The 26122-nt window shown below is 43.6% G+C and overlaps 2 protein-coding genes across 10 annotated transcripts; one reads left to right on the top strand and one right to left on the bottom strand.

Annotated features, from left to right (window-relative positions):
• Positions 1–725: 725 nt before the first annotated feature.
• LOC147054887 (uncharacterized) lies at positions 726–2454 on the bottom strand. Its single transcript, XM_085916814.1, has 2 exons — positions 1733–2454; positions 726–1629 (listed from the first exon to the last, which is right to left on the bottom strand). The coding sequence occupies exons 1-2, from the start codon at positions 1905–1907 to the stop codon at positions 1247–1249; spliced, it is 558 nt and encodes a 185-aa protein (XP_085772940.1). The 5' UTR covers positions 1908–2454; the 3' UTR covers positions 726–1246.
• Positions 1132–25243, top strand: zbtb44 (zinc finger and BTB domain containing 44). Of its 9 annotated transcripts, XM_085916808.1 has the most exons (8): positions 1137–1277; positions 1409–1711; positions 4192–4282; positions 15591–16689; positions 17004–17088; positions 18633–18784; positions 19249–19549; positions 20907–25243. In XM_085916808.1, exons 4-8 carry the CDS (start codon positions 15627–15629, stop codon positions 21322–21324), a joined length of 2019 nt encoding a protein of 672 aa, XP_085772934.1. In that variant the 5' UTR covers positions 1137–1277; positions 1409–1711; positions 4192–4282; positions 15591–15626; the 3' UTR covers positions 21325–25243. The 9 variants fall into 9 exon arrangements, with proteins under 9 accessions (XP_085772935.1, XP_085772934.1, XP_085772938.1 ...); XM_085916809.1 differs by having other exon boundaries at positions 1132–1711; XM_085916812.1 differs by lacking the exon at positions 4192–4282.
• The last annotated feature ends 879 nt before the right edge of the window (positions 25244–26122 follow it).

The following is a 26122-nucleotide window of genomic DNA, read 5'->3' as shown; positions in this document are numbered from 1 at the left end:
AAAAAAAAAGGATCACATCATCACCACCACCACCAGCAGCAGCACCACCACCAGCAGCACCACCACCACCACCAGATGAATATTTTTATTTTTGTGAATTTTGAATTTGCACTTGAAGCATGTACTGTAAAATGTTTTGTTATTATTATGCATGTGGGTTTTTGACTTTTTTTGAAAAAAAAAAAAAAAAGCATTTCCACTACCATTCCTTTGCTGTCAAGTTGCGCTCAATATGAAGTGCACTTTTTTTTCTTCCCTCACAATGGCTTTCGCAATTTTTGGTGATAAGTGAAACGCCCCTTGGTCCCCTTTCAAAAATTTTTGAAAGGGGCACTTGGCCACTTGCTGACTGAAAATGACATCACAGTGCCTCTGGCTCAGCTTACGAATGTCACATGAAGAAAACCTGAAAACATAAGTCGTGATTGGTGGTTACCGCTTGATCCCCTTATTTCACTTACAATAGGTAAATGTGTTTGGCTCCAAAAAAACATAATCATTTAACACATTCTTTACTAGTTTTGACACCGATTAGTTAGAGACAGACATACATTTTAGATTTTAGTGTAATTCTATTATTGTTTTCTTCATAACATACTAAAAATAGATTCGAGACCAAATGCTTTTCAACTGAACTCTACATCATGTTAAATTTGATACGACTGTATACCTTGCCTGGCAAGAAGAAGTGGGTCTGGAGACCAAAGCCAAAGTTCAAAATGAACTGTAAAATCAAATGTATTTATTTGCTGTGATTGTAGTCTTTCCTTTCAGTTTATTTGCCATTTTCACTGCAAAACCACATTTGGAAAAAAGGTGCAAATGCACACATAGTGCACTGTCGACATTCATTCATAAAACACGTAAAAAATTCAAAATTTAGAAACAAGTTAAATAAGTTTAAAAAAACAAGGTTACAATAAAGTTGAAATTAAGGCCTGCATAGAGTCTCCCAAAGGTTCTAACAAGTTCCTGGCAGACTACGGCGGGTCCTTAATGATGGCTAAGGAGGGTAAGGAGACGAACTCACAACCAATGGTTAAATTCACAGAGTTTAAAATAGAGCAGACCCAAACGGGCCATGGCAGGTGCTGGTAATTAGCTTGATTGGGGGCATGGTTGGAAGTCAGGAGACGCAGGCACATGACAGACCCAACCAAGGGACGGCTCCTGACATCCCAAATAACAGAACCCCGAGCCGGAGCAGGAGGTTGGGCGGGTGGGGGGAGTGTTCATGGAGCGCTACCTACTTGGACAGGATCCTGGGCGGAAGACAGGTGAGACGGGACGACGGGGCTTCCCATGACACCCGAGGTGTCGGGCTAGTGTCACGACAGCGGAGGGGCATTGTTGACTGCACCTTCTCGCGCCGTCTTGACTGGATCCGTTGATCTACCTGTGCGGCCAGGTCCATGGCATCTTCAAGGGTCCGAGGACGCTCGTAGGACACCATCTCATCATTGATGTAATCCGCGGGTTCATGGAGGAAGGTGCCGACGAGAGCCGGGGTGTTCCAGTTGCTCCGACGCGAGTAGTGGGCCGCAGATTTGTTGCCTTGGTGCAACGTGAGGAGTTCCTCGGAAGAGTCTTCCGAGGCTGACCCCAAGTCGAACACGTGAAGGATTTCAGCTGCGAAGGCGTCGAACGACAATCAGGCGGGTCCCTGCTGCACATATTTCGCCGTTCCCCACAGCCACGCCACGCCCATAAGGTGAGTGAGTACAAACCCCACCTTGGCTGCTTCTGTGGCGAATGTGACGGGCTGGAGGTCGAACAAGATGCGGCAGTTTGTCAAAAAAAGCCCAGACGTATTTGGGGTCACCGTCAAACCTCTCAAGGTTGCAGAGTCTGGGCTGCGGGATGTCCACGAGCTGCCTGGGCTCCGGGGCAAGACAGGGCATGGACATAACGGCGGGCTGATCAATGGGGCTGAGTGGGATGGCCGTTGGGTCGCAGCAGCCAGAGGAGCCAAATCTTCAAGGACCTTGAGAGCTTCTACAAGCTCTTGGTGGAGCTGATGGTGCTGCAGAAGCTGCTGTTGCTGCCGGACGATCTTCGTTAAGGTCACCATCTCCTCAGCGATCTTTCTAATGTCCCACTGCGTGGGACAGGCAGTCCAGGGCAGAGGGTCCGTGCGCTGGTCGCATAATGGTCAGTTCATTCTGTTAGGAACAGAGACAGGGCGGCCAAATGCAGCACAAAACTTTATTGAACAGGGGAAGGGGAAGTGGAACGCTGGACTGCCGATCTGGCTGGTGTGGCTGAGCAGAGGAGCACAGCGCGTAGTCTGAGCCAGGCAGGTGGTCGAGGCAGCCGGCGATCAGGACGTGGTCAAGGACAGGCGAGTAATCAGGACAGGCAGCGAGCAACGTGAGTCGGGTCAGAACACGAGATAAGTCAGCACCGGGAATCGTTCGGGTAGAGCGCAGTGAGCAGTGGCTTCATGGGCAGGGTAAGGAGACGAAATGACAGCCAATGGCTAAATTCACAGAGTTTAAATAGAGCAGACCTAAACAAGCCGTGGCAGGTGCTGGTAATTAGCTTGATTGGGGGCATGACTGGAAGTCAGGTGACACAGGCACGTGACAGTACATTGATTCAGTAAATTTTAGGCTCATTCGCTAATGCAAGCCGTGTAGCCTTCTGTACTCCTAGGGATGGCTTTAGGAATTGTTCTTACTCAGGGATAAAGTGGGGATTGACTGATATAGAGCGGGGCTGAGAAAATTATTTAAACCTACATTTTAGAATATCAAATCAAATCCAGTAGGGCTGCACAGATTTCTGATGTCGCTATATCCCTTCTAGTCCCAGTGTAGCGCCACCCCTGTGTCTTTTAAATTTTGAGTTGTGGATTTGAGTGTCAAATATTAAAAACTACTATTACATGCTGCTGAGCGTCACAACCATAATAATAAGCATAAGTGAGCATGGATAACCTATTGTCAAGGAATACTTTAAAACAAAATGCTTTGTATTTGGTGGTATTTCTGTTCCTAATATTGTGGCAAGTATGTGTAATGTCTGTCCAAGTAATTGAAAAGCAAGGTCAATATTGGGAAGCTATGTGGCAGTCGTTATTGTGATGTTGGACAATGACACTTCCTGCTTCTTACAGTACGGTACAGTACTGATGCGCATTGCATTGTGGGGATACAAATAAGAGAGCTGAAAGGCTAGCCGGTATCACAAAGGATAGAAAATAGCAAACGGACTCTTATAATGACAACTTGGTATGTAGTGAGTTCGAGTATGCGTTGTCAGAGCTGGAAATTAGCCTGAATAACGCTGGGGATGTAAGTTTTCCACGAGAAGCGATAAGACACGTCGCGAGCAGCTTTTTGTCAGCTCAACTGTTCCGATACTCAGGCCAGGAAGCCAGAAGTGGCCTCTGTACTAGAAGGTAAACATTGTAATTACAGTTCATGTTTTAGTGTCACATGGTGCGCGTTTTTTGTTCAACTATTATGCCGGGTAAGCCTTTTAGTTTATTGCCGGATGCAGGCTTCTATGCTATGGTAAGCTTGGTAGCTAACGTGCTAGTTGTCGTGCATCGCTTGGTGTGTTGAGGTTCATAGGGTTATCCACGGTCAAACAGGAAGTTCAACATCCTAAGCTTCGAAGGAAAAGCTTATATTGAATTCGAAGGTAAACCAAGGCGTGCATACTCCGCGTCGTATTTATTGAAAGAAGGTGGGTGATGAATGAATTATATATATATAAGTCTAGTCTGCAAAACATTTTTTTACTATAACCGTTGGGACATTGGAGGAACATAAAGGAAACTTGAATTAAGTAATCCAAAAGCATTGATCGAAAATTGTTCAGTATGTTTATTTTGTTTGACACGCTCCCATCGTCATACATGCTGAATGAACCATGTTACTTTATTTCCTCCAATCATTTATGGGGGACAACAACGTGTTAATCAATCGAAATGGCAAACGCAGTGAAATACCTTTATTTTGATAGGTGAAACAGGAGGTATTTCTCATCTCAACCGTGATTGCAAATGGGAACTTGACACTTAGCTGGTGTTCGCTAAACTGCATTATTTTTTTATTTTATGGAATAAGTTCATTTTTAGAATTCGTAGCGTCCTCGTCACACGTTAATAGAGTCCTGTGTTTGTGTTTTATGTTCACCTTGGCCAAACGGCTTCCATTAATCAACCTTTCCCACTTGTTTCAGCTTTCTGACCACTCGCTAGTAGTATGTGAGGATAGATTCAGTGAAAGGACCAGGTTGTAAACTGGACGCCGCCATCACGAGTAATTGAGAGGTACGGTGGACGTGAACTTTGTGTGTAATGTTTCACGGGGTCTTAGACTTTAAAAATGAGATGTTACATTTAAGAGATAGCATAAAAATTTATTCTGATCTACAATGACCATTAACAAGCCTGTGTCACCACTTGTGGCTTATTAATTCCTGTTAAAACTATAATCCAATTCGTTTATGATTGACTCCGCATTGGACCGCATACCAAAATTGCAGAAAAACCTTAAGAATGTGTTCTGAATACTACATAGTTATCCAAACCATAATATATTTAAGTCCCTTTAAAATTACCAGAGAAGCTCTAGAACACTTAAAAAATTGACATTAGATTATTTTCTATTATTTTTACTTGACGTCTGTAATTTACTTTTCTTTTATTAGGCCAGCGCAGCTCAGGAGTACTTTTTATTTGGTGTTTGTGTGACAGGGAGTGTGCTTTCCCTACAGGAGCCCCATTACTCAAGCTTTTGTTTGATGGAAAATTTCATGGCTGAGAGTCCACATGTCTCACAGTCAGCTGCTAAGCATCCTGTAGTTCACTGGCCTCCACATGAGCCTGGCTTGCATTGATTGTAGTTACATAACCTGGCATTCTGTCCTCGATGCTCCATTCATCACCCCCCTTGTTCCCCCTAAAAGTGTATTAATGTTGCTGTTTCAAGTCAAGTCAAGTTTATTTGTATAGCCCTAAATCACAAGCAGTCTCAAAGGGCTTCACATAGACAATCAATTGACAATTATTCTCAAAGCATTCCCTGATCTTGGGCTCCCAAAAGGGCAAGGAAAAACTCAAAAACCCCTACTAAGGGAAAAATGATAAACCTTGAGAAGGGACCACAGATGGAAGTATCCCCCTTTCAGGATCACCAGGCTGCAATGGATGCAAAGAGGGCACATAAAATACATAATATGGAAATCAAAAACTGGATGTCCAGGCCAAAGCGAAGAGCTGTCGGAGGTGCCTTAGATTGTCCTGGCAGTGTCCTCTAGGATGGTAATCCGCTGCAGTTCCCTCATGCTGAATTGGTCCACGAGAATCTAGATAGCCGCCGTCAGCTTGGGTGTCACCTAACCACCTCCCCAGCCGGGGAGGGGTGGGGGGAGTGGGGTCGGGGAGAGGGAGAAAAAACAAACTCCAGCCGAATCGGCTACTACAGGCTAATTATAGGCCATATCATAGAAATACGTCTTTAAACGAGTCTTAAATGTTTCTACTGAGGTAGCAGTTCTAATATCCATTGGTAGGGCATTCCAGAGCTCTGGAGCCCGAATAGAAAATGCTCTAGCCCCTGCAGACATTTTCTTGGCCCTCGGTGTCACTAAAAGACTAGCGTTTTGCGAACGAAGGTTACGAGACGGAACATAAGGAACAACTAAGTCGACGAGATATGAAGGCGCTAAGCCATGCAATGATTTATAGGTTAATAGAAGAACCTTGAAGTCACATCTTAAATGGACCCGGAGCCAGTGTAAATTGGCTAATATAGGGGTAATGTAATCAAATTTTCTTGCCCGTGAGAGCAGCTGTGCAACAGCATTTTGTACTAACTGTAGACTTTTGATGCTGGACTTGGGAAGACCAGAGAATAATGCATTACAGTAGTCCAGGTGCGACGTGATGAATGCATGTATAATAATTTCCGCATCACTGGTCGAGAGGATTGGGCGAATCTTAGCAATATTACGAAGGTAAAAAATGCTATTCTGGTTATATTCTTAATGTGCTTTTGAAAGGAGAGCGTTTGGTCAAATATTACCCCGAGATTAGTTACAGTATAACTCTGAGTGATAGTACGGTTATCTGTAGTTATAGTGGTTTCCTCAAATAAATGTTGATAACGAGCTGGACCAATTATCAACATCTCAGTTTTATCTGGGTTCAGACAAAGGAAGTTGAGAGACATCCATTGCTTGATCTCCGCATGCCTCAAGATTACAACAGTCCCGCGGATCTGTCATTGATAACGGCATACATAATTGTGTGTCATCCGCGTAACATTAAAAACTAATATTATATTTACGTATTATGTCCCCAAGCGGAGTCATATAATTATTAAATATAATTGGTCCTAGTACCGATCCCTGTGGGACACCACACGTAACTTTATAGAGCTCAGAGGACGCATTGCCATGGACCACTCGGTGCGTCCTGTCTGATAGATACGAATGAAACCAGCCTAGTGCTGACCCCGAAATACCAACACACCTTTTAAGACGCTCTAATAAAATATCGAAGTCAACAGTGTCGAAGGCAGCACTAAGATCGAGTAGTAACAATACCGATGAAGTGTTTCAATCCATAGCTATGAGGAGATCATTAGTCACTTTAGCAAGTGCTGTCTCAGTGGAATGATTATCTCTAAAACCAGACTGAAAAGATTCATATCGATTATTCGCGACCATGTAATCAATAAGCTGCTGCGCTACTACCTTTTCAAGCAGTTTTGCTATGAATGGGCGATTTGAAACTGGCCTATAGTTACTGAGACAGTCCGGGTCAAGATTTGGTCGCTTAAGTAGCGGTTTAATGATAGCGGTTTTAAAGGCTTTTGGCACTATCCCAGAGGAGACAGACAGATTGATTATATTTAAAACGGACGGTCCTACGATTTGAAATAATTCTTGAAATAGTTTGGCTGGAAGCGGGTCAAGTAAACATGTTGTTTGTTTAGCCGCACTAACTGTGTAAGCCTTTCGTTTCACTGTCCACGATGCACTTTCAGCTCTCTAAAGCTTTATAAAGATTTCTTACTAATTAATGTTGAAGTAATGCAAGACAGTAAACTTCCTTTTTTTTAAAGTTTGTTTTCAATTGTGTACTGTGACGCACCCCCAAGAATGAAGAAAATATTAAACTCGCCCAATTCTCTGCCACGACTTACACTTATGAACTTTAAAAGAATATATAGATCAATTTACAAAGAATTGTAAATTGACCCAGTGCTCGGTGGCGCACTGGGTCGCACGTCCGCCTCACAGTTAGGAGGGTGCGGGTTTGATTCCACCTCTGGCCCTCTCTGTGTGGACTTTGCATGTTCTCCCCGTGCCTGCATGGGTTTTCTCCGGGCACTCTGGTTTCCTCCCACATCCCCAAAACATGCTTGGTAGGCCGATTGAAGACTCTAAATTGTCCCTAGGTATGAGTGTGAGTGTGGATGGTTGTTCGTCTCTGTGTGCCCTGCGATTGGCTGGCAACCGGTTCAAGGTGTCCCCCGCCTACAGCCCGATGATGGCTGGGATACGCTCCAGCACGCCCGCGACCCCCGTGGGGACAAAGCGGTTCAGAAACTGGATGGATGGATGGATGGATGGATGGATGGATGGATGGATGGAATTTACAAAGAATGAGTTTGACATTGGTTGTCTTGCTTTGTGTTTCTTTTCATCCCCATTGAAATATTTTTCCATATAGTCTCGTAAGGGTTTGCTTTGTTTTTTGTGCACTTGCGCTGTTGAAAAAACAAACAAAAAACAAAACAAAAAAAAACTGCACTTTTGACTTAATACAGTAATCCCTCCTACTTCGCGGCTTCAACTATCGCGGCTTCGCTGTATCGCGGGTTTTCAAAAATGCGTAAATTAATTATTTTATCGCAGAAATTTCATCATTTCACGAGGTTTCGCGGCCACTTGAGTTTCTTCATTTTCCTTTAATAATGATAGCTTACGTTTGAAAGTCGTTTTCTTGTTTTGAAATGAATAAATTAAAGAGTCAGTACAGTATACTTTATCGTCACATGTGACTTCAGGGCGTTCTCTCTGTTGTATATTTTGGACTAACTCATGTTCCGTAGTGGGAAAACCCCGGATGTGGGAGGGGGAGCTTCGGGGACGTTCAGTGTTGCGATGTACGGCCAGTGAACTGACTGTGATGAAAGGAATAAAGCAGTATCCATCACGTCGTTGTCCGAACCATGCTTGCTACATCAGAACCTGGAAAATAGTAAAGATATAACACTCTCCACCGGCGGTGGCCTTCATCTGGACATAGCAATACACTGTTAGTCTCGTCGCTAAGGCATGAATGCGGAGCGCACAGTCCATTGATATGAAAGTCCCCTAGCAGCGAGCTGGTTGATGTCAGCGATAAAAATAGAATATCTTCCAAGAATAGCTAAAAAAAATCTAGTTTCTATTTCGCGGAAATTCCCATTTCGCGGGTGGGTCTGGAACGTAACCCCCGCGAAGTAGGAGGGATTACTGTACTCCCAATGCACTCTGCCAATGATAGTGCCGTTGTCACTGTAGTGGAAATGCAATTACCGTAATTTTCTGAGTATAAGTCGCGTTTTGTTTCTTAGTTTGGGTGGAGGGGCGACTTGTACTCAGGAGCGGCTTATATGTGATTTTTTTGCACAAATTTTCAAAATTCTAAAATTTGCGATGTAGTGAAACCACGATAAACGAACCGCAATGTAGCAAGGGATTACTGTCATTTGAACTGCAAGTGACTTCACCCGTGCCACGCGGCGGGCACATAAAGGGCAAAGGATTTGATCACGGGATGACGAAGATGACGAAGGGCCCCACGTACTACCGGCATCATTAGCGGGTTTGTTTGTAAGTGACACGGAGGACGAAGAGTTTGAAGGATTTAATGATTTGGAGTGACACAGAAGGTTTGAAAAACTATTATGGCTTTTACGCACGCCCGGTCCTTCTCGGCGGGAGCTCTCTTTCACCTCCGTGGATGGAAATCGGGGGCTGGCGCTCGGCCGGGTGGCTGTCCGGGGACGGCGGATGGGGCTCGGACATGGCTTTTACGCACGCCCGGTCATACTCTCCGGAGCTTTCTTTCACCTCCGTGGATGGAAGTTCAGTAGTTGATGGCTCAATGAACTCTTGTTTCGTTAAATAAAGAGCCGTTTACCATACCCTGGTACTTTGTTAACGCTCCATTATAGTTATATACTAGATCTGTGCGGCGTGCGTGCGCGGCGTTGTTGACATGAAGGAGGAGGAATTTGATCGATGGATTTAATGATTTGAAGTGACACAGATGGTTTGATAATATTGTTGTTATATAAACCCACGTCTTTCCTGGTACTTTAACGCTACAATATAGTTATTTAGTAGATTTCTGCAGCGCACGCGTGGCGTTGTTGTAATAAAGAACCAGGAATTTGATCGATGGATTTAATGATTTGGAGTGACACAGATGGTTTGATAATATTGTTGTAATATGATAGTTATTTGAAATATACTTTATATATCGTAATATGGGTCTGTGGAATAATTAGAAATGCAACTTACAACGGGTCCAACGTCAGCATATGCGGCGCATACGCGGCATTGTTTACATAATGCAAGATCGATGGATTTAATGAATTGGAGTGACACAGATGGTTTGATAAACGTGCTATTTCTGTAATACTTTAATAACTTTGAATGTTACGTCAGGCCCATTCTCAGCTCCTCGTTTGTGTATATGTCACGTTAGCATACCCTATCGTTTAGCCTGTTGTTGCTGGTTCCTGTCTGTTTTTGGTGTTCGATTTTGACAAATACATTTGCCCCAAAAGTGCGATTTATACTCCGGTGCGACTTATATATGTTTTGTTTTTTTTTCACTTTATTGTGCATTTTATGGCTGGTGCGACTTATACTCCGGAGCGACTTATAGTCCGAAAATTACAGTACACTTTACACTTTTTTTTAAAATTATTGACTATTATTCTCATATGTTGAGGTTTTGAAAATTTTTCCCGTTTAGCCTGTTGTTGCTGGTTCATGTCTGTTTTTGGTGTTGGATTTTGACAAATAAATTTGCCCCAGAAGTGCGACTTATACTCCGATGCGACTTATATGTTGTTTTTTTCACTTTTTTGTGCATTTTATGGGTGGTGCGACTTATACTCCGGAGCGATTTATAGTCCGAAAATTACGGTACACTTTAGTCTAGTACACTATTAAAACCAATGTTCCTTGGGATAACATGTGCCTCCCTGGCATCACTTCACCCCCTCATGAAGAGCCCATTCCACTATCTGAGAAAGACTGCTATGAAGTGAAAATTAAAATGTGTTTGAACAGAGCAATGTTTTAGCACAGAAGTCTCTACAGCTCTACTACTACTATATATTTTGTCAATCTGCGCATGACAGAATGATTTGTTCCGCCTAAAAGTGAGACATATGAAAATGCGATTGCTCCATCCATCCATTTTCTATACCACTTGTCCGCACGGGGGTTGCGGGTGGGCTGGAGCTTATCCCAGCAGTCATCTGGCAGTAGGTGGGCGACAGCCTAAACCGGTTGCCAGCCAATTGCAGGGCACACAGACGAACAACCATCTGCACTCGCACTCACACCTATGGGCAATTTGGAGTGCTCAATTGGCCTACCAAGCATGTTTTGGGGATGTGGGAGAAAACCGGAGTGCCTGGAGAACCCCCATGCAGTTACGAGGAGAACATGCAAACTCCACACAGGGAAGGCCAGAGGTGGAATCAAACCCGCCACCCTCCTAACGGCGATGCGGATGTGCTAACCAGTGCACCACAAGCAATTCCTATTCGGATCAATTTTATTAGTGTCAAAGAAAACAGTGTACAGTAATCCCTCCTACTTCGCGGGGGTTACGTTCCAGACCCACCCGCGAAATGGGAATTTCCGCGAAATAGAAACTAGATTTTTTTTAGCTATTCTTGGAAGATATTCTATTTTTATCGCTGACATCAACCAGCTCGCTGCTAGGGGACTTTCATATCAATGGACTGTGCGCTCCGCATTCATGCCTTAGCGACGAGACTAACAGTGTATTGCTATGTCCAGATGAAGGCCACCGCCGGTGGAGAGTGTTATATCTTTACTATTTTCCAGGTTCTGATGTAGCAAGCATGGTTCGGACAACGACGTGATGGATACTGCTTTATTCCTTTCATCACAGTCAGTTCACTGGCCGTACATCGCAACACTGAACGTCCCCGAAGCTCCCCCTCCCACATCCGGGGTTTTCCCACTACGGAACATGAGTTAGTCCAAAATATACAACAGAGAGAACGCCCTGAAGTCACATGTGACGATAAAGTATACTGTACTGACTCTTTAATTTATTCATTTCAAAACAAGAAAACGACTTTCAAACGTAAGCTATCATTATTAAAGGAAAATGAAGAAACTCAAGTGGCCGCGAAACCTCGTGAAATGATGAAATTTCTGCGATAAAATAATTAATTTACGCATTTTTGAAAACCCGCGATACAGCGAAGCCGCGATAGTTGAAGCCGCGAAGTAGGAGGGATTACTGTATCCTACCATTATTTTAACCCGAACTCTCATCGGATTAAAGAACCTTAGTCCATGTGAACATAGCCACTGAGTTGTCTTTTCCACGCAGTGACAACAAGCTGTGCACCACACCAATGTGAGGTCCCTTTTCACATGCTAGCTGCACATCTCACGTTTAAGTTTTATTTTTTACGTTGCTCTTTTGCCCCTCCGTGAGTCGCCACCTTATCGTGGTGGAGGGGTTTGCGTGCCCCTATGATCCTAGGAGCCATGTTGTCTGGGGCTTCATACCCCTGGTAGGGTCACCCATGGCAGAAGGGTCCTAGGTGAGGGGCCAGACAAAGCACGGCTCAGAAGACCCCTTATGATGAAAAGGATATATGGGTGTCGTTTTCCCTCGCCCGGACGCGGGTCACCGGGGCCCCTCTCTGGAGCCAGGCCTGGAGGTGGGGCTCGAAGGCGAGCGCCTGGTGGCCGGGCCTTCACTCATGGGGTCCGGTCGGGCATAGCCCGAAAAGAAGACGTGGGTCCCCCTTCCAATGGGCTCACCACCTATAGGAGGGGCCAAAGGGGTCGGGTGCATAGTGAGCTGGGCGGCAGCCAAAGGCGGGGACCTTGGCGGTCCGATCCCCGGCTGCAGAGGCTGGCTCTAGGGACATGGAATGTCACCTCTCTGGCTGGAAAGGAGCCCGAGCTGGTGTGTGAGGCAGAAAGGTTCCGACTAGACATAGTCGGACTTGCCTCCACACATAGTTTGGGCTCTGGTACAAGCCCTCTCGAGAGGGGCTGGACTCTCTTCCACTCTGGAGTTGCCCACGGTGAGAGGCGTCGAGCAGGTGTGGGCATACTTATTGCCCCCCGGCTGGGCGCCTGCACATTGGGGTTCACCCCGGTGAGCGAGAGGGTAGCCTCCCTCCGCCTTCGGGTGGGGTGACGGGTCCTGACTGTTGTTTGTGTCTATGCACCGAACGGCAGCTCAGAGTACCCACCCTTCTTAGAGTCCCTGGAGGAAGTGCTGGAGAGCGCTCCTTCTGGGGACTCCATCGTTCTACTGGGTGACTTCAATGCTCACGTGGGCAATGACAGTGATCACCACCTGGTGGTGGGTTGGCTCCGATGGTGGGGGAAAATGCCGGTCCGACCTGGCAGACCCAAACGCTCTGTGAGGGTCTGCTGGGAACGTCTGGCAGAATCCCCTGTCAGGAAGAGCTTCAACTCCCACCTCCGGCAGAGCTTTTCCCACGTCCCGGGGGAGGCGGGGGACATTGAGTCCGAGTGGACCTTGTTCCGCGCCTCCATTGTTAAGGCAGCCGACCGGAGCTGTGGCCGTAAGGTTGTTGGTGCCTGTCGTGGCGGCAATCCCCGAACCCGCTGGTGGACACCGGCGGTAAGGGATGCCGTCAAGCTGAAGAAGGAGTCCTATAGGGCCTTTTTGGCTTGCGGGACTCCGGAGGCAGCTGACAGGTACCGGATGGCCAAGCGGAACGCGGGTTCGGCGGTTGCTGAGGCAAAAACTCGGGCGTGGGAGGAGTTTGGCGAGGCCATGGAGAATGACTTCCGGACGGCTTCGAGGAAATTCTGGTCCACCATCCGGCGTCTCAGGAGGGGGAAGCAGTGCACGGTCAACACTGTTTACAGTGGAGATGGTGTGCTGCGACCTCGACTCGGGATGTCGTGAGTCGGTGGGGGGAATACTTCGAAGACCTCCTCAATTCCACCAACACGCATTCCTTTGTGGAAGCAGGGCCTGAGGACTCTGAGGCGGACTCTCCAATCTCGGAGGTCGAAGTCACTGAGGTAGTTAAAAAACTCCTTGGTGGCAAGGCCCCGGGGGTGGATGAGATCCGTCCGGAGTTCTTAAAGGCTCTGGATGTTGTGGGGCTGTCTTGGCTGACACGCCTCTACAGCATTGCGTGGACATCGGGGACGGTGCCTCTGGATTGGCAGACTGGGGTGGTGGTTCCCCTCTTTACGAAGGGGGACCGGAGGGTGTGTTCCAACTACAGGGGAATCACACTCCTCAGCCTCCCTGGTAAGGTCTATTCAGGGGTGCTGGAGAGGAGGATCCGTCGGGAGGTCGAACCTCGGATTCAGGAGGAGCAGTGTGGCTTTCGTCCTGGCCGTGGAACAGTGGACCAGCTCTACACCCTCGGCAGGATCCTCGAGGGTGCATGGGAGTTCGCCCAACCAGTACACATGTGCCGAGCCAACTGATAAGGGCGGTTCGGTCCCTGTACCACCGATGCCAGAGTTTGGTCCGCATTTCCGACAGTAAGTCGGATTCGTTCCTAGTGAGGGTTGGACTCCGCCAAGGCTGCCCTTTGTCACCGATTCTGTTCATAATTTTTATGGACAGAATTTCTAGGCGCAGCCGAGGCGTTGAGGGGGTCCGGTTTGGGGACCTCAGCATCGCGTCACTGCTTTTTGCAGATGACGTGGTGCTGTTGGCTTCTTCAGGCCGTGATCTCCAGCTCTCACTGGAGCGGTTCGCAGCCGAGTGTGAAGCGGTCGGGATGAGGGTCAGCACCTCCAAATCCGAGTCCATGGTCCTCGGTCGGAAAAGGGTGGAATGCCCTCTCCGGATCGGGGATGAGATCCTGCCCCAAGTGGAGGAGTTAAAGTATCTTGGGGTCTTGTTCACGAGTGAGGGCAGGATGGAGCGCGAGATCGACAGGCGGATCGGTGCAGCGTCGGCAGTAATGCGGACTCTGTACCGGTCCGTCGTGGTGAAGAGAGAGCTGAGCCAAATGGCAAAGCTCTCGATTTACCGGTCGATCTACGCTCCTACCCTCACCTATGGTCACGAGCTATGGGTCGTGACCGAAAGAACGAGATCCAGGATACAAGCGGCTGAAATGAGTTTCCTCCGCAGGGTGTCCGGGCTCTCCCTTAGAGATAGGGTGAGAAGCTCGGTCATCCGGGAGAGACTCGGAGTAGAGCCGCTGCTCCTCCACGTTGAGAGGAGCCAGTTGAGGTGGCTCGGGCATCTCATCAGGATGCCTCCTGGACGCCTCCCTGGGGAGGTGTTCCGGGCATGTCCCACCGGTAGGAGACCCCGGGGTCGACCCAGGACGCGCTGGAGAGACTACATCTCTCGGCTGGCCTGGGAACGCCTTGGGATCCCCCGGGATGAGTTGGAGGAAGTGGCTGGGAGAGGGAGGTCTGGGAGTCCCTCCTAAAGCTGCTGCCCCCGCGACCTGACCCCGGATAAGCGGAAGAAGATGAAGGTGAAGATGAAGACGTTGCTCTTTTGTCTTTTCTCTGTTATATATGTGTATATTCATGGCGATAACAACGTAATTTAAGGCGCAGGTCTACAGATTGGAAGTTTTGTGGGGATTTAAAGCGGCCATGCCAAAAGACTATCAGAAGGAAGATGCATTTTCAGGCTGTGGGCGTAACTAGCTTGCTAACTGCATATTGCAGTTGCGCCAGTTAATTGCTGTTGTGAACAAAGGCGCTTAAGTTTTTACGTACTGGGGAAGGAGTGACTCATATAGAAGACCAAAACTGCCAAAATAAAAAATTAACAAAAGTGAAAATGAAAACAAATCATAATTTTCAAGATCATTTTTTGCATTTAATCTTTTGCTATCTATTTTTAATTTTAAAATAGTTTGTATTTATTTTTTACTTTTTTGTGGTATTTATATTTGTTGTTTTTATTTATTTCCAGTTTATATATATATATATATATATATATATATATATATGTTTATATATATATATATATATATATATATATATATATATATATATATATATATATATATATATATATATATATATATATAATTTTATTTTTTTATTCTTTTTTTCCTGTTTTGGCAGTTTTTGTCCCGCAATGCAAAAGGAAATGAGTGAGGCGGTCCTAAGCCTGTCTTGAGTTGAATTATTCGCATATTGGTTGATTAAAATCCTTGTATTCCTGCCTGCCTTTGCCTCAGTCAAGAGGAAGTTGTGATGGGGACGACAGTTCTTTTACCTGAATCATCAGTGAATTATGGAGAGTAGTGAGTGATTACATGATCTTACTCCTCTTTAAAATGATGTACTAAATACTTTCTTTGTTTTTGTAGGACACAGTGTCTCTACATGTTCAGAAGCTGACTAACATGGGAGTCAAAACCTTTACCCATTGCTCGGCATCCCACAGCCAAGAGATGCTCGAGAAGCTCAACACTTTGCGTAACCAAGGTCACTTGTGTGATGTTACCATCAGGGTGCAAGACAAACATTTCCTGGCCCACAAAGTAGTCCTGGCCTGCTGCAGCGAATTTTTCCGTTCTAAACTTGTGGGTCGACCCGAGGAAGAGGACAAGTTTGTGTTGGACCTTCACCATGTGACAGTCAGTGGCTTTGCTCCTCTGCTGGAATACGCTTACACATCAACGCTTTCCATCAGTACAGAAAATATCATTGATGTCCTTGCAGCTGCAAGTTACATGCAGATGTTTGCTGTAGCAAGTACATGTTCAGAGTTCATGAAGTCCAGTATTCTATGGAGTCCAAGTAACAACAGTAACAGCACACTTGGAGCAGGCAAGCCCCTTGAATCAGCACCTGAGAGTGCCTCTTCAAACTGTGCCCTCACGCCACTTGATGGCAGCGTGTCACCTGTGTCATCTGACTGTAGCGTAATGGAGAGAAATGTTCCCGTCTGCCGCGAATCGCGCCGAAAACGGAAGAGTTTTGTAACCATGGCGTCGCCTGAGAGTCCCCTCAAATGCACTGCACAGATGGTCACCATCTCCCCACAGGTCCCCAACCCATCCCCTTCATTTTCAGATAACACGGCCCAGCCTGTGGAGTCCTCCCTGGCCTTCCCGTGGACGTTCCCGTTCGGCATCGATAGGAGATTCCACACGGACAAGTCAAAACTCCCAGAGAGCCCCCGGTGCCAAGAGCAGGCTGCAACAGTTACATCTGAGGTGGCGGTTGGTCGACGACTCAGTGACTTTTTGACGTGTGAAAGTTCCAAGGCAGTGTCACCACCTGTGCCGGCCGAGGAAGAAGATGTGAGGGTGAAAGTGGAGCGCCTCAGTGACGAGGAGGCCCAGGTAGCATCTTCCCACGCTGTCAGTGCCTCCCAGAGCTCACTCAGTGATCAGCAGACGGTGCCAGGAAGTGAGCAGGTTCAGGAAGATCTCCTCATCAGTCCACAGTCATCATCCATAGGTGGGAGAATTGCGCTGCTAAATAATAATTCTTGACTCATGGGCTTTAAAAGTTAAACTACAGCTGCACCACTCTAAGTTAAATATGTGAGGCACCTTATCCTTAGTGATTATTTACAGATTACTTTGAACTGTTCCAGAATTAATTTTTGTAGTTAAAAAACAACACGCATTCCTTATTCCCCAAAATGCGCAGACTTTCAAGCCCATCTTCAGTGTCATTCTTTTTTCATTATGAGCTTCAATATATGATGAATGAATAATATAAATGCGGAAACGCCTAGAACATGTTTTCATTTTTCTTTTCTTTTTCAGGATCCATGGATGAGGGAGTGTCAGAGGGCTTGCCGTCAATTCAGAGTGCCTCTAATGCTGGAGGACATGCCGAAGATGATGAAAGGTATAGGAAAAGCAAATGATTGATTTGATTGAACACCAAGATACAGGGCAGCATGGTATCATGCACTGGTTAGCACGTCCGCCCCTCTGTGTAGAGTTTGCATGTTCTCTCCAGACCGACGTGGGTGTTCTCCGGGCACTCCGGTTTCCTCCCACATCCCCAAAACATGCATGGTAGACTGATTGAGCACTCCAAATTGCCCGTAAGTGTGTGTGTGTATGCTTATTTGGGACTGTGTGCCTTGCGATTGGCTGGCAACCGGTTCAGGGTGTTTCCCGCCTACTGCCTGATGTCTGCTGGGATTGACTCCAGCACGCCCGCACCCCCCGTGGGGACAAGCAGTACAGAACATGGACGGATGAACACCAAGACCACAGAAATATTTACTGTAAAAGAAGTAGAAATTCCCAGCAGTTTGACATTTTTTAATTAAAAAGGATCCAAATGATCCATCAAATCCTAAATTAATTTTGTGTCTTATTTTGGTATTTAATTATTGTAATTTCTAGATTATAAGACACACCTGATTATATATTAGGGGAAAATCTTTTTTTTTTTTTTTCGTTTATAATATTATATTACCCGCAGGTGTTGTAATGTTTACTAATTACCATTTGTAAGACAATATAAACAAAGAGGATTGTCAGGAAAGAGGGATGCATATCTTTTATCAACATAAGGTAATTTGACACAGATGAAGGAGCTCTGCAAACAAACAAACAAACAAACAAACAAACAAACAAACAAACAAACAAACAAACAAACATGTATAAATCTCAGCGACGACCATAATGAACTTAATGTGTCGGGAACACTAGCAACCCACAACTAATAATAAATAAAATGGGACCACTTATGGGGTAAAGTTGGCAATGTGACATGAGAAACACTTATAGCTCCAGATTAGATATGACTGGGAAATAAAGAAAAGTGTGACGCAACAAGATGTCAACAATAGCCTAGTGCCCTCTAGTGACCAGAGGAAGCCTCTACAGTGCATGACCAGCTCTAGTTCCTTCGTTAAGAGCTAAATCGACTGCCTTTAACTTAAAAGCGGCATCATATGCATTTGTTTTGTCCCCCAAAATGAGGGTTTGTGTATAAAAGCTTCCTTTCTTCTATAATGTCCGTCTTGATCTCGTTCTGTCTCTTCGTTGTGTCAATTATACGGCACTATTTGACAGGCGGACGGACATGCGATCAACACACCACTCTTCTCCCCAGTGACCGTGTGTCTGGTCACATATCCCTCCGCCCAGCAAAGTGGTGCCGCACAACAGCGATCCACAGCCTTTTTACGAGTGTATAAAAGTGATCAAGTCATCACAAAAATCACAAAAAAAATCCATAGATACGGACGACAAGCCGCAGGGTTCAAAGCTTGTGCAAAAAGTAGCGGCTTATAGTCCGGAAAATATGGTAGTTGATTAATTAATAATCATTGCACCTCTAGTAATGTTAGGTATGAGTTACACTTGTCAGGCGCACAGTTTAGCCATATGTTATTCATTTATTTGGAGGCTTCTTCTTGTTTTGTATTTCAGATTAGAAGGTATTCAATATCCTTACCACCTCTATATTGGCCCATCAGTCCGCCCCAGGACCAATGGCCCGGACAGACCCTTTCAGTGTCCAACCTGTGGAGTTCGATTCACACGCATTCAAAACCTCAAGCAGCACATGCTCATACACTCCGGTAGGTAAAGATGCAAACATGACATCATGATAGTTTCAGTGAAAAATTAAAACCAAATAAAATGTGTGTAACATATCAGGATGATGTTACCTTCAAAATGTTGTGTTCCTGTGGCTGCTCACGTTAGAGCTGGCACATGATTGTCAATTACACATTGAGAGAGCCTATTTCTCAATTTGTCACCGACTGACTGCTCGAGCGAAGTCAAGGCAGTGTGTAGGGGCAGCACGTGAAGAAAATGAGGGAAAGTTATCGCAACACATGCATCAGCAGAGATGCTTTTAATTTAATAAAAAAAAAAACAATTTGATCCTACGCGACTTTCTATCTAATGTGATTTGGTCATGGATCCCAATTTTTTTGTCATAAGTACATTTTCAATTAGTATTTTAATTATGAAGTGTGACCTTGTCGTGACATGAATTGAATCTGAATGTAAGTGTTGATTTTCTTGATTCCACTAGGCATTAAGCCTTTCCAGTGTGACCGCTGTGGGAAAAAGTTCACACGGGCCTACTCCCTAAAGATGCATCGGCTGAAGCACGAAGGTAAACGCTGTTTCCGGTGCCAGATTTGTAGTGCCACATTCACGTCCTTCGGTGAATATAAGCACCACATGAGGGTCTCCCGACACATAATCCGCAAGCCGCGGATTTATGAGTGCAAAACGTGCGGCGCCATGTTCACCAACTCTGGCAATTTAATTGTACACCTGAGGAGTCTGAACCATGAGGCATCCGAACTAGCAAACTACTTCCAGAGCAGGTGAGGAGACCCCATTATTCTCTCAGATCACATTGGGGGTCAGAAAACATTCTTATATTGATTTTATGTATGTCCCATTAAAGTTTTCTTATCCGATACATAAAGTATAAAATATCTTGATTTATTTCAGTACGTGACAACTCACTGTTTTTGATTCAATTTACCTCATACTTATTGTACATGTGTATACAGCTGAAATTGAGCAAAAATACTTGGTATTACTAACTATTTGACAGCGTGCCAACACGGTCCAAAGTTAGCCAAAAGGTAACAACTTGAGGCTCACCCCGATTGCTGCTAGTTTTTTTCTTTTTAATTTTTGTTGTTAATTTTATTTTTTACATTTAATTGTATTTAAATGTTACTTGATGCAATGTTGCATTTCATTTGAATTCTTTGCACTTCACCAAATTTCTTGAAAAGTTGTACTACCACATATTTTAAAAGGTCTTTTTCTGTGCTTCATTTGATTTGTTTTTAAATTCATTCCATTATGTGTTCTATATAAAATATGTATTTTATAAATAACTGGACACAAAAGATAATAGTAAAGGGAAAAAAAGCTATACAGCAATATATTCTCTATTTTCTATATATTTATGATTGGTTTTGTTTTAATTGATTAATGATGTAGATGACAGAAAAACTAATAATTGTTGAATAACATTCAGACTCATTACATCAGTTAAATAATGCATCGTTACAGCTCTATTAGTCTTTAATCTTGCTCTTTCAATATATATTTCATACAGTTTAAGTGCTATAAATACTATATAACAATTTTAGATTGGGCATTTAGATTGGGCAGGGGGTCAATGTGGATAGTTCCTCTGGCGATGGGGATTTACTGTTTATAAAGTATACACATTGTGTTGTACAACAGTACTTAACCATAGTCATAATTTCATGCACGGAACTGACAATGCACCCACTTTTACGCAAAGTGTAGATTACTTTGTCACTAAATTAGCAGGCGTGTCGGGGGCTGCTTCGTGCGCCAGCACGAAAAGATGAGCGCAACGCAGCCACTTAACATGCGAGACTAAGCTTGCACTGACACAAGAACAAAGTTATACTCGTTTTCACTCCAAAACAGGGCCTAAATATTTGTAGTTTGTAGCATGTTGTACATTCGTTGGTAAGAGGAACTAGCAATAGTTGCAGCACGCACCTCTGGTTGCACTCCAACACAAGCAAGCTTTTTGGCAATGACTTGCCCCTTTTTTGGAATGTATTGCAAATGATCGCTATTCTCAAGAAGTCCGGAGACCTAAAACAATTGTTGTTTATCATGTTGAAATTCTGAGGGTGGAAGTGAAAGGGCTGTGATTTGTTTTTTTCTTCTTCTTCCTACTAGTGATTTCCTCGTGCCCGACTACCTAAGCCATGTGCAGGAGGAGGAGGAGGAGGAGGTGCTAGGAGTTCAATATGAATTGGAAGAATCCCAACATCAGCCTGTCTATGCGGGCAGGACCTCCACATCCAGTAGCATTCCCGCCTCATCCTCCTCCTCAGTCCAGATGCCTGTCATCTCCCAGGTTTCCTCCTCTACCCAGAATTGTGAGAGCTCACCTGGCTTCCTTTCACCCGATTCCATGGATCCACTGGAAGCTCCCAACTCCTTTGAGATGGATGCTGGCGGCAGCGCCGCCCTGGCAGAGGAGACCAAGATGGACAACATAGAAGGAGGCAGTTCACCCAAAGTGTTTGACCATGAGCGCCATCGGAGGCAGAATCCCCAGGGCAAGGAGTTGGCTTCTATCACCATTGAGTGATTCAAGTCTTCTTCCTGCCTATTTTCTGCTACTTTATTGTCATGTCACATGGGAAGATCTGTGGAATATTGATGCCAGAAGAGGTCTAGTGGACTTGTTCACACTTCAACATCGCAGACACAATCATGGCAAGTTCTTTCAAGACATTTGTTGCTGGATGATGGTTTTCCATCATTTTTTCAATAAGAAATTGATAAGGGTTTTTAAAATGTATTCATCCCATTTGACAGGAATGCACTGCCACTCGAGGTATGTGAAATTCTAGCCTTGTCCTTTTGGAAAGTGCCTAAGAATAGATGAGGAGCACTTAAGTTTGCCCACAATAACAAATCAAGGCTTTTAGAAACTGCTTTTTATTTTATTTTTGTCACTTTGTATGTCATTTTCACCCTTGTTGCATCAGCCAGTTTCCATGTCAATATTGTTTATTGCAATATCTGCATACAGTATGGCAATTGTTGTGGGGAAAATGATGTTAGGTGTGTATCCATTTATTTTCAATAGAATTCATGCAGCATGTTTCATTAATATGTTCAAAACTTCAAGTGACACAACTACCCATGATTTTTCTACTGTTTTTTTTTTTCCTGATAATTTAAATTTAAATAAGTCCAATATCAAGTATATGTCTTATCAGCACTAGCAAGTACAGGTCAACATTTTCACTATTTCACAATTACACAGTTGTGGTCTGAAATTGGGCATTGCTTCACATTTCCAACTGACATTGTTATAGCAAGAAAACCTCAACTTTGAAATCTATTTATGACTTTATGCTCTATCACATTTATCATTATACATTATCATATGATATAATTGAGAGAGGAATGTCAAAAGAGAACTCTTCTGTGTAAAAAAAAAAAAAAAAAAGCGGCTATTTTATTATGTACTAAAAAAACAATTTGCATTCTCCATGTTTTGAATGAATTAACACAAAAAACTACCAAAGTTGAAAAAAGAATCGAAATGCTGATTACGACAAGAGAGCAGCGTGAGTCACAAATGTGAAAAGCGAAGCGGCAAAGTAGGAGAAACACAATTTCAATGACTGCCAAAAATATTTGGCCACGACTAGACGGTGATACCTTCATATTTCATATTGCAACGTTTTAGAACAGCTTCACTGTTAGTTTCTGAAACAAGTGCTAACAAATCCAAATGTAGCATTTAATTCTGGTTGCAATCTGGCTTGCTGGTGTTATTTAATTTTTTTTTTCTTTTTCTACTTTATGCTATAATCTTTGTGCCCATGTGCATATGTGCTTTTTTCACTTGCTTTTCATACATGAGGTTGTATTTATTACTTTATCCAAACGCAATAGCAACATTTTTGGGATTCGTGGTTTCCCCTTTTTAAATACCTGGAAAAGAGAACTAAACAGCTGGATCACAAATGTTTGTGATCTTTATTTGTAAAGTAACTAGTTGCGTAACAGTTATGCAAAGGATATTGCATGACGGTTCGAAGTTTGTTTCAACACGATTGTCTTTTCTAGAAATGTCATCTCTGCGTGATGATCCCAAAGCGCGTTGTGCTTGCTGTTTCCCATGGTCACTTTTTCAAAGCAGAGCTGCTTGGTATCATGTGAAGAGATTACTTGTTGGATGTTATGTCGTAGTCGTTGTTTTGTTCTTTGTGTTCTTTTTTTGGAGGAAGGGGAGGGGGGGCAAACCTTTGTGTGTTTGCAACTGTTTAGAAACATTGATACTGATCAAGATAATGACACACATATTCTTATTATCCATAAATTGAATGCTACTGATTTGATATGTGTTTTTTGCAGCTGCCACTTTAGGTTCAAATAGGAAGATTTTTTTTGTCTTATTCTCCATTTTATAAATGAGTTGATTGTACAAATGAGCATTGTACGGTTTTGTAACTGTCACAATTTTTCAAATTCACTGAGTGCTGTCTTAAGATTGTGAGTCACACGGTGCCATTGTGTGCGACACCTTTTCAAAGTTGTGCCATTTGACTTATTGTTCGACTAAAAATGGAGCTCTCGACCATAGGACCAAATGTTCTTTTATCTCATTTCGGTTTTGCCCTGGCAATCAGTATTTGCACATAAAAGGAGGAGGATAATCATGCGAGTGGTCCATGCAGTTCATTGAAAGGGTTCTGCTGTTTTGCCCTTGAAAACGAAACAAACAAAAAAACTGTACAATGTTGTGCATCCGAGAGGCTAGCCTTAGTAAATGGTCCTATTATTTCTAATTTCACATTATCAGTTTTTCAACTTTTTTCTTTATATATATATATATATATATATATACACATACATATATATATATATATATATATACACATACATATATATATATATATATATATATATACACATACATACATACATACACACACACACACACACACACACACACATATATGAAAATGCTGCTGTATGCTGAAAAGTGCCCGAACTATTTTTGTGAACTAATATGTGTGCAATAAATAGGTGTTTAAATTTAAAATTTTGTTCCTGGAATGCTAAATTTTGTTTGTATTTTAAAAAAAGAATGTATGATTTTTATTTTATTTTAATTTTTTTTGGACAAAAAGATCCCATTTGATCTGTGAAACAAGATGTTGCTTCCGTTCTGCTCCTTTATGTTCTCTGAAGTTGCATGTTTATGCTACAGTATGTAAAGTTGAGAGCACTTTGTGTTTAGTTGCCAATGTGGTCTGGTAAGCGTAATGTGTGGATTTTACAGCCTAGTTTTGGATCTTTTGCTGGAGCATGACCTTTGTTTCTCATATATTCAGTCCTTTTATGTGCAATGTTTTAACTATATCTTGATTAAATACAAGATATGCCTTTTAGAGTGTACACGTGGTGTTGTATACCGGTTTTCTATCAGTCCATGCTTTATTTAAAAGTTGTCTTCATAATAGGAGATAAAAAAATAAATAAAAAATAATATATGTGTGTGTGTGTGTGTGTGTGTGTGTGTGTGTGTGTGTGTGTGTGTGTGTGTGTGTGTGTGTGTGTGTGTGTGTGTGTGTGTGTGTGTGTGTGTGTGTGTGTGTGTGTGTGTGTGTGTGTGTGTGTGTGTGTGTGTGTGTGTGTGTGTGTGTGTACAGTATATACATTGGTGAATTTTATATCATGGTCACTGTTTGATGGCATCTTGTTAAATGTGAATAGAAACAATTGAGTTGGGAGTATGTTTGAGTAGTCTTCGATCTGTGCGTGTACAATAAATTGTGCAGCAAATTCTTGGCAGAGTGGAGCAGTGGTTAGCACGTCTGTCTCACAGTTCAAAAGTGTAGGGTATGGCTCCAGCCTTCCTGTGTGGAATTTGCACGTTCTGCCCGTCCTTGCGTGGGTTTCCGCCAGGCACTCTGGTTTACTCCCACATTCCAAAAACGTGTGGAAATCCAATTGAGCACTCCAAATTGCCCGTAGGTGTGGTTGTAAGTGTGAATGGTTGTTTGTCTATGTGTTCCCTGGGATTGGCTGGCAACCAGTTCAGTGTGTACCCCGCCTACCGCCCAAAGTCTGCCAGGATAGGCTCCGGCATGCCCGCGACCCTCATGAGGATGAGTACTCTGAAAGAAGAATAAATGAATGCAGTATATACGAAGTATGTTGCATATTCTTTACACTGTAGGTTACTTGATTACAACCTGCTTTCTGAAAAAAAGTATTTTGTGTCTTTGACACTGTGCTGTTTTGAGAAACTGTCTAAAACATCCCGGCTAGTGTTATAAACTGCACATTAGGGAGAACTGATGTTGTGGTGTGTCTGAGATTGTTTTACAGCTGGCTCTTAAAAACTGACAACTGACCACTCTGTAGTTTAAGGTTTGTGGTTGTACTGATTCTGAATTTGCTAGTGTTCTGGCTCTACAGTCCTGTTAGTAAAAAGGGTGTTTTTTGTAAATGCATAACATGCAAATAAAAAGACAACTAATTCCATGTGTGGATTTGTTTCTGCCCTTCACAATAGGGTACTCAGTTTTGAGTTCATGTAATGCATTTGATAAATTCATGCAGATGAGGCAAGGGATTTAGTCTCAATATAGTCCCTTGGCTATAGATGGCAGAGAGGCAAGGGATTTAGTCTCAATACAGTCCCTTGGCTATAGATGGCGGAATGACAAGGCTTGCAAAACGATGACCAGCAATTCAGAGATTGAGGGCAATATTTTTTTTACTAAATTCAATGGTTGGATGAACCTTTTAAGAAATTTACGAGAGACATTTCAAAGTCAAAGTCCGCTTTATTGTCAATTTCTTCACATGTCAAGGGACACAAAGAGATCGAAATTACGTTTCCCACCGTCCCACGGTGACTAAACACAGTACACAACACTCACATCAAATAGCACAAAGAGTAAACACATAAAACTGTCTTATTAAATGAACAAAACACCGATCGGTTGGGACGGAGAGAGGCCGCTGCGTGTGCACGCGCCGCCATCTTGGAAAAAAAAACCCGAACGAATCACGATTATTTGGATCATTTCTCAGTCTGCCTCTTTGAGATCACCTAAACAACGCTCACTGTAAATTGTACTTCATACACCGGATTAAACTTGTCATGACGTGGACCATACTTCTCATAGATCTTTGAAAAGACACATGAAAATTGAACTAGCCTACGTAGAAACATGAAGTATTGCTGCTTTGAGCCAACATTTGCGTCATCAGAAACGACAGTACAACAATGTTAAGTTTCTCTGAGCATAAAAACCTTTACTCATTTGGGGCCTTTGCTTGTTGAGCCTTTTGACAAGATAAATTTTCTAAATTTTTCTGCGGAAAAAAACTGACGACTAGCAATCATACAA

The sequence above is a fragment of the Syngnathus leptorhynchus genome, chromosome 7 (assembly GCF_054491065.1).
Source record: "Syngnathus leptorhynchus isolate UIUO chromosome 7, UIUO_Slep, whole genome shotgun sequence".
NCBI lineage: Eukaryota > Metazoa > Chordata > Actinopteri > Syngnathiformes > Syngnathidae > Syngnathus > Syngnathus leptorhynchus.
The sequence above is the reverse complement of the archived record's forward strand: the minus strand, read 5'-3'. Positions and strand labels throughout refer to the sequence as shown.

What these genes read in the sequence shown, in the direction of transcription:
- LOC147054887 (XM_085916814.1), bottom strand. Translation starts at nt 1,907, where the DNA reads ATGTCCATGCCCTGTCTTGCCCCGGAGCCCAGGCAGCTCGTGGACATC. An exon ending in TCGCCACAGAAGCAGCCAAG is followed by an intron (nt 1,630 to 1,732) that starts GTGGGGTTTGTA and finishes ACGCCTTCGCAG; the next exon opens with CTGAAATCCTTCACGTGTTC.
- zbtb44 (XM_085916803.1), top strand. An exon ending in TCCACAGTCATCATCCATAG is followed by an intron (nt 16,690 to 17,003) that starts GTGGGAGAATTG and finishes TTTCTTTTTCAG; the next exon opens with GATCCATGGATGAGGGAGTG. An exon ending in GCAAACTACTTCCAGAGCAG is followed by an intron (nt 19,550 to 20,906) that starts GTGAGGAGACCC and finishes TCTTCCTACTAG; the next exon opens with TGATTTCCTCGTGCCCGACT.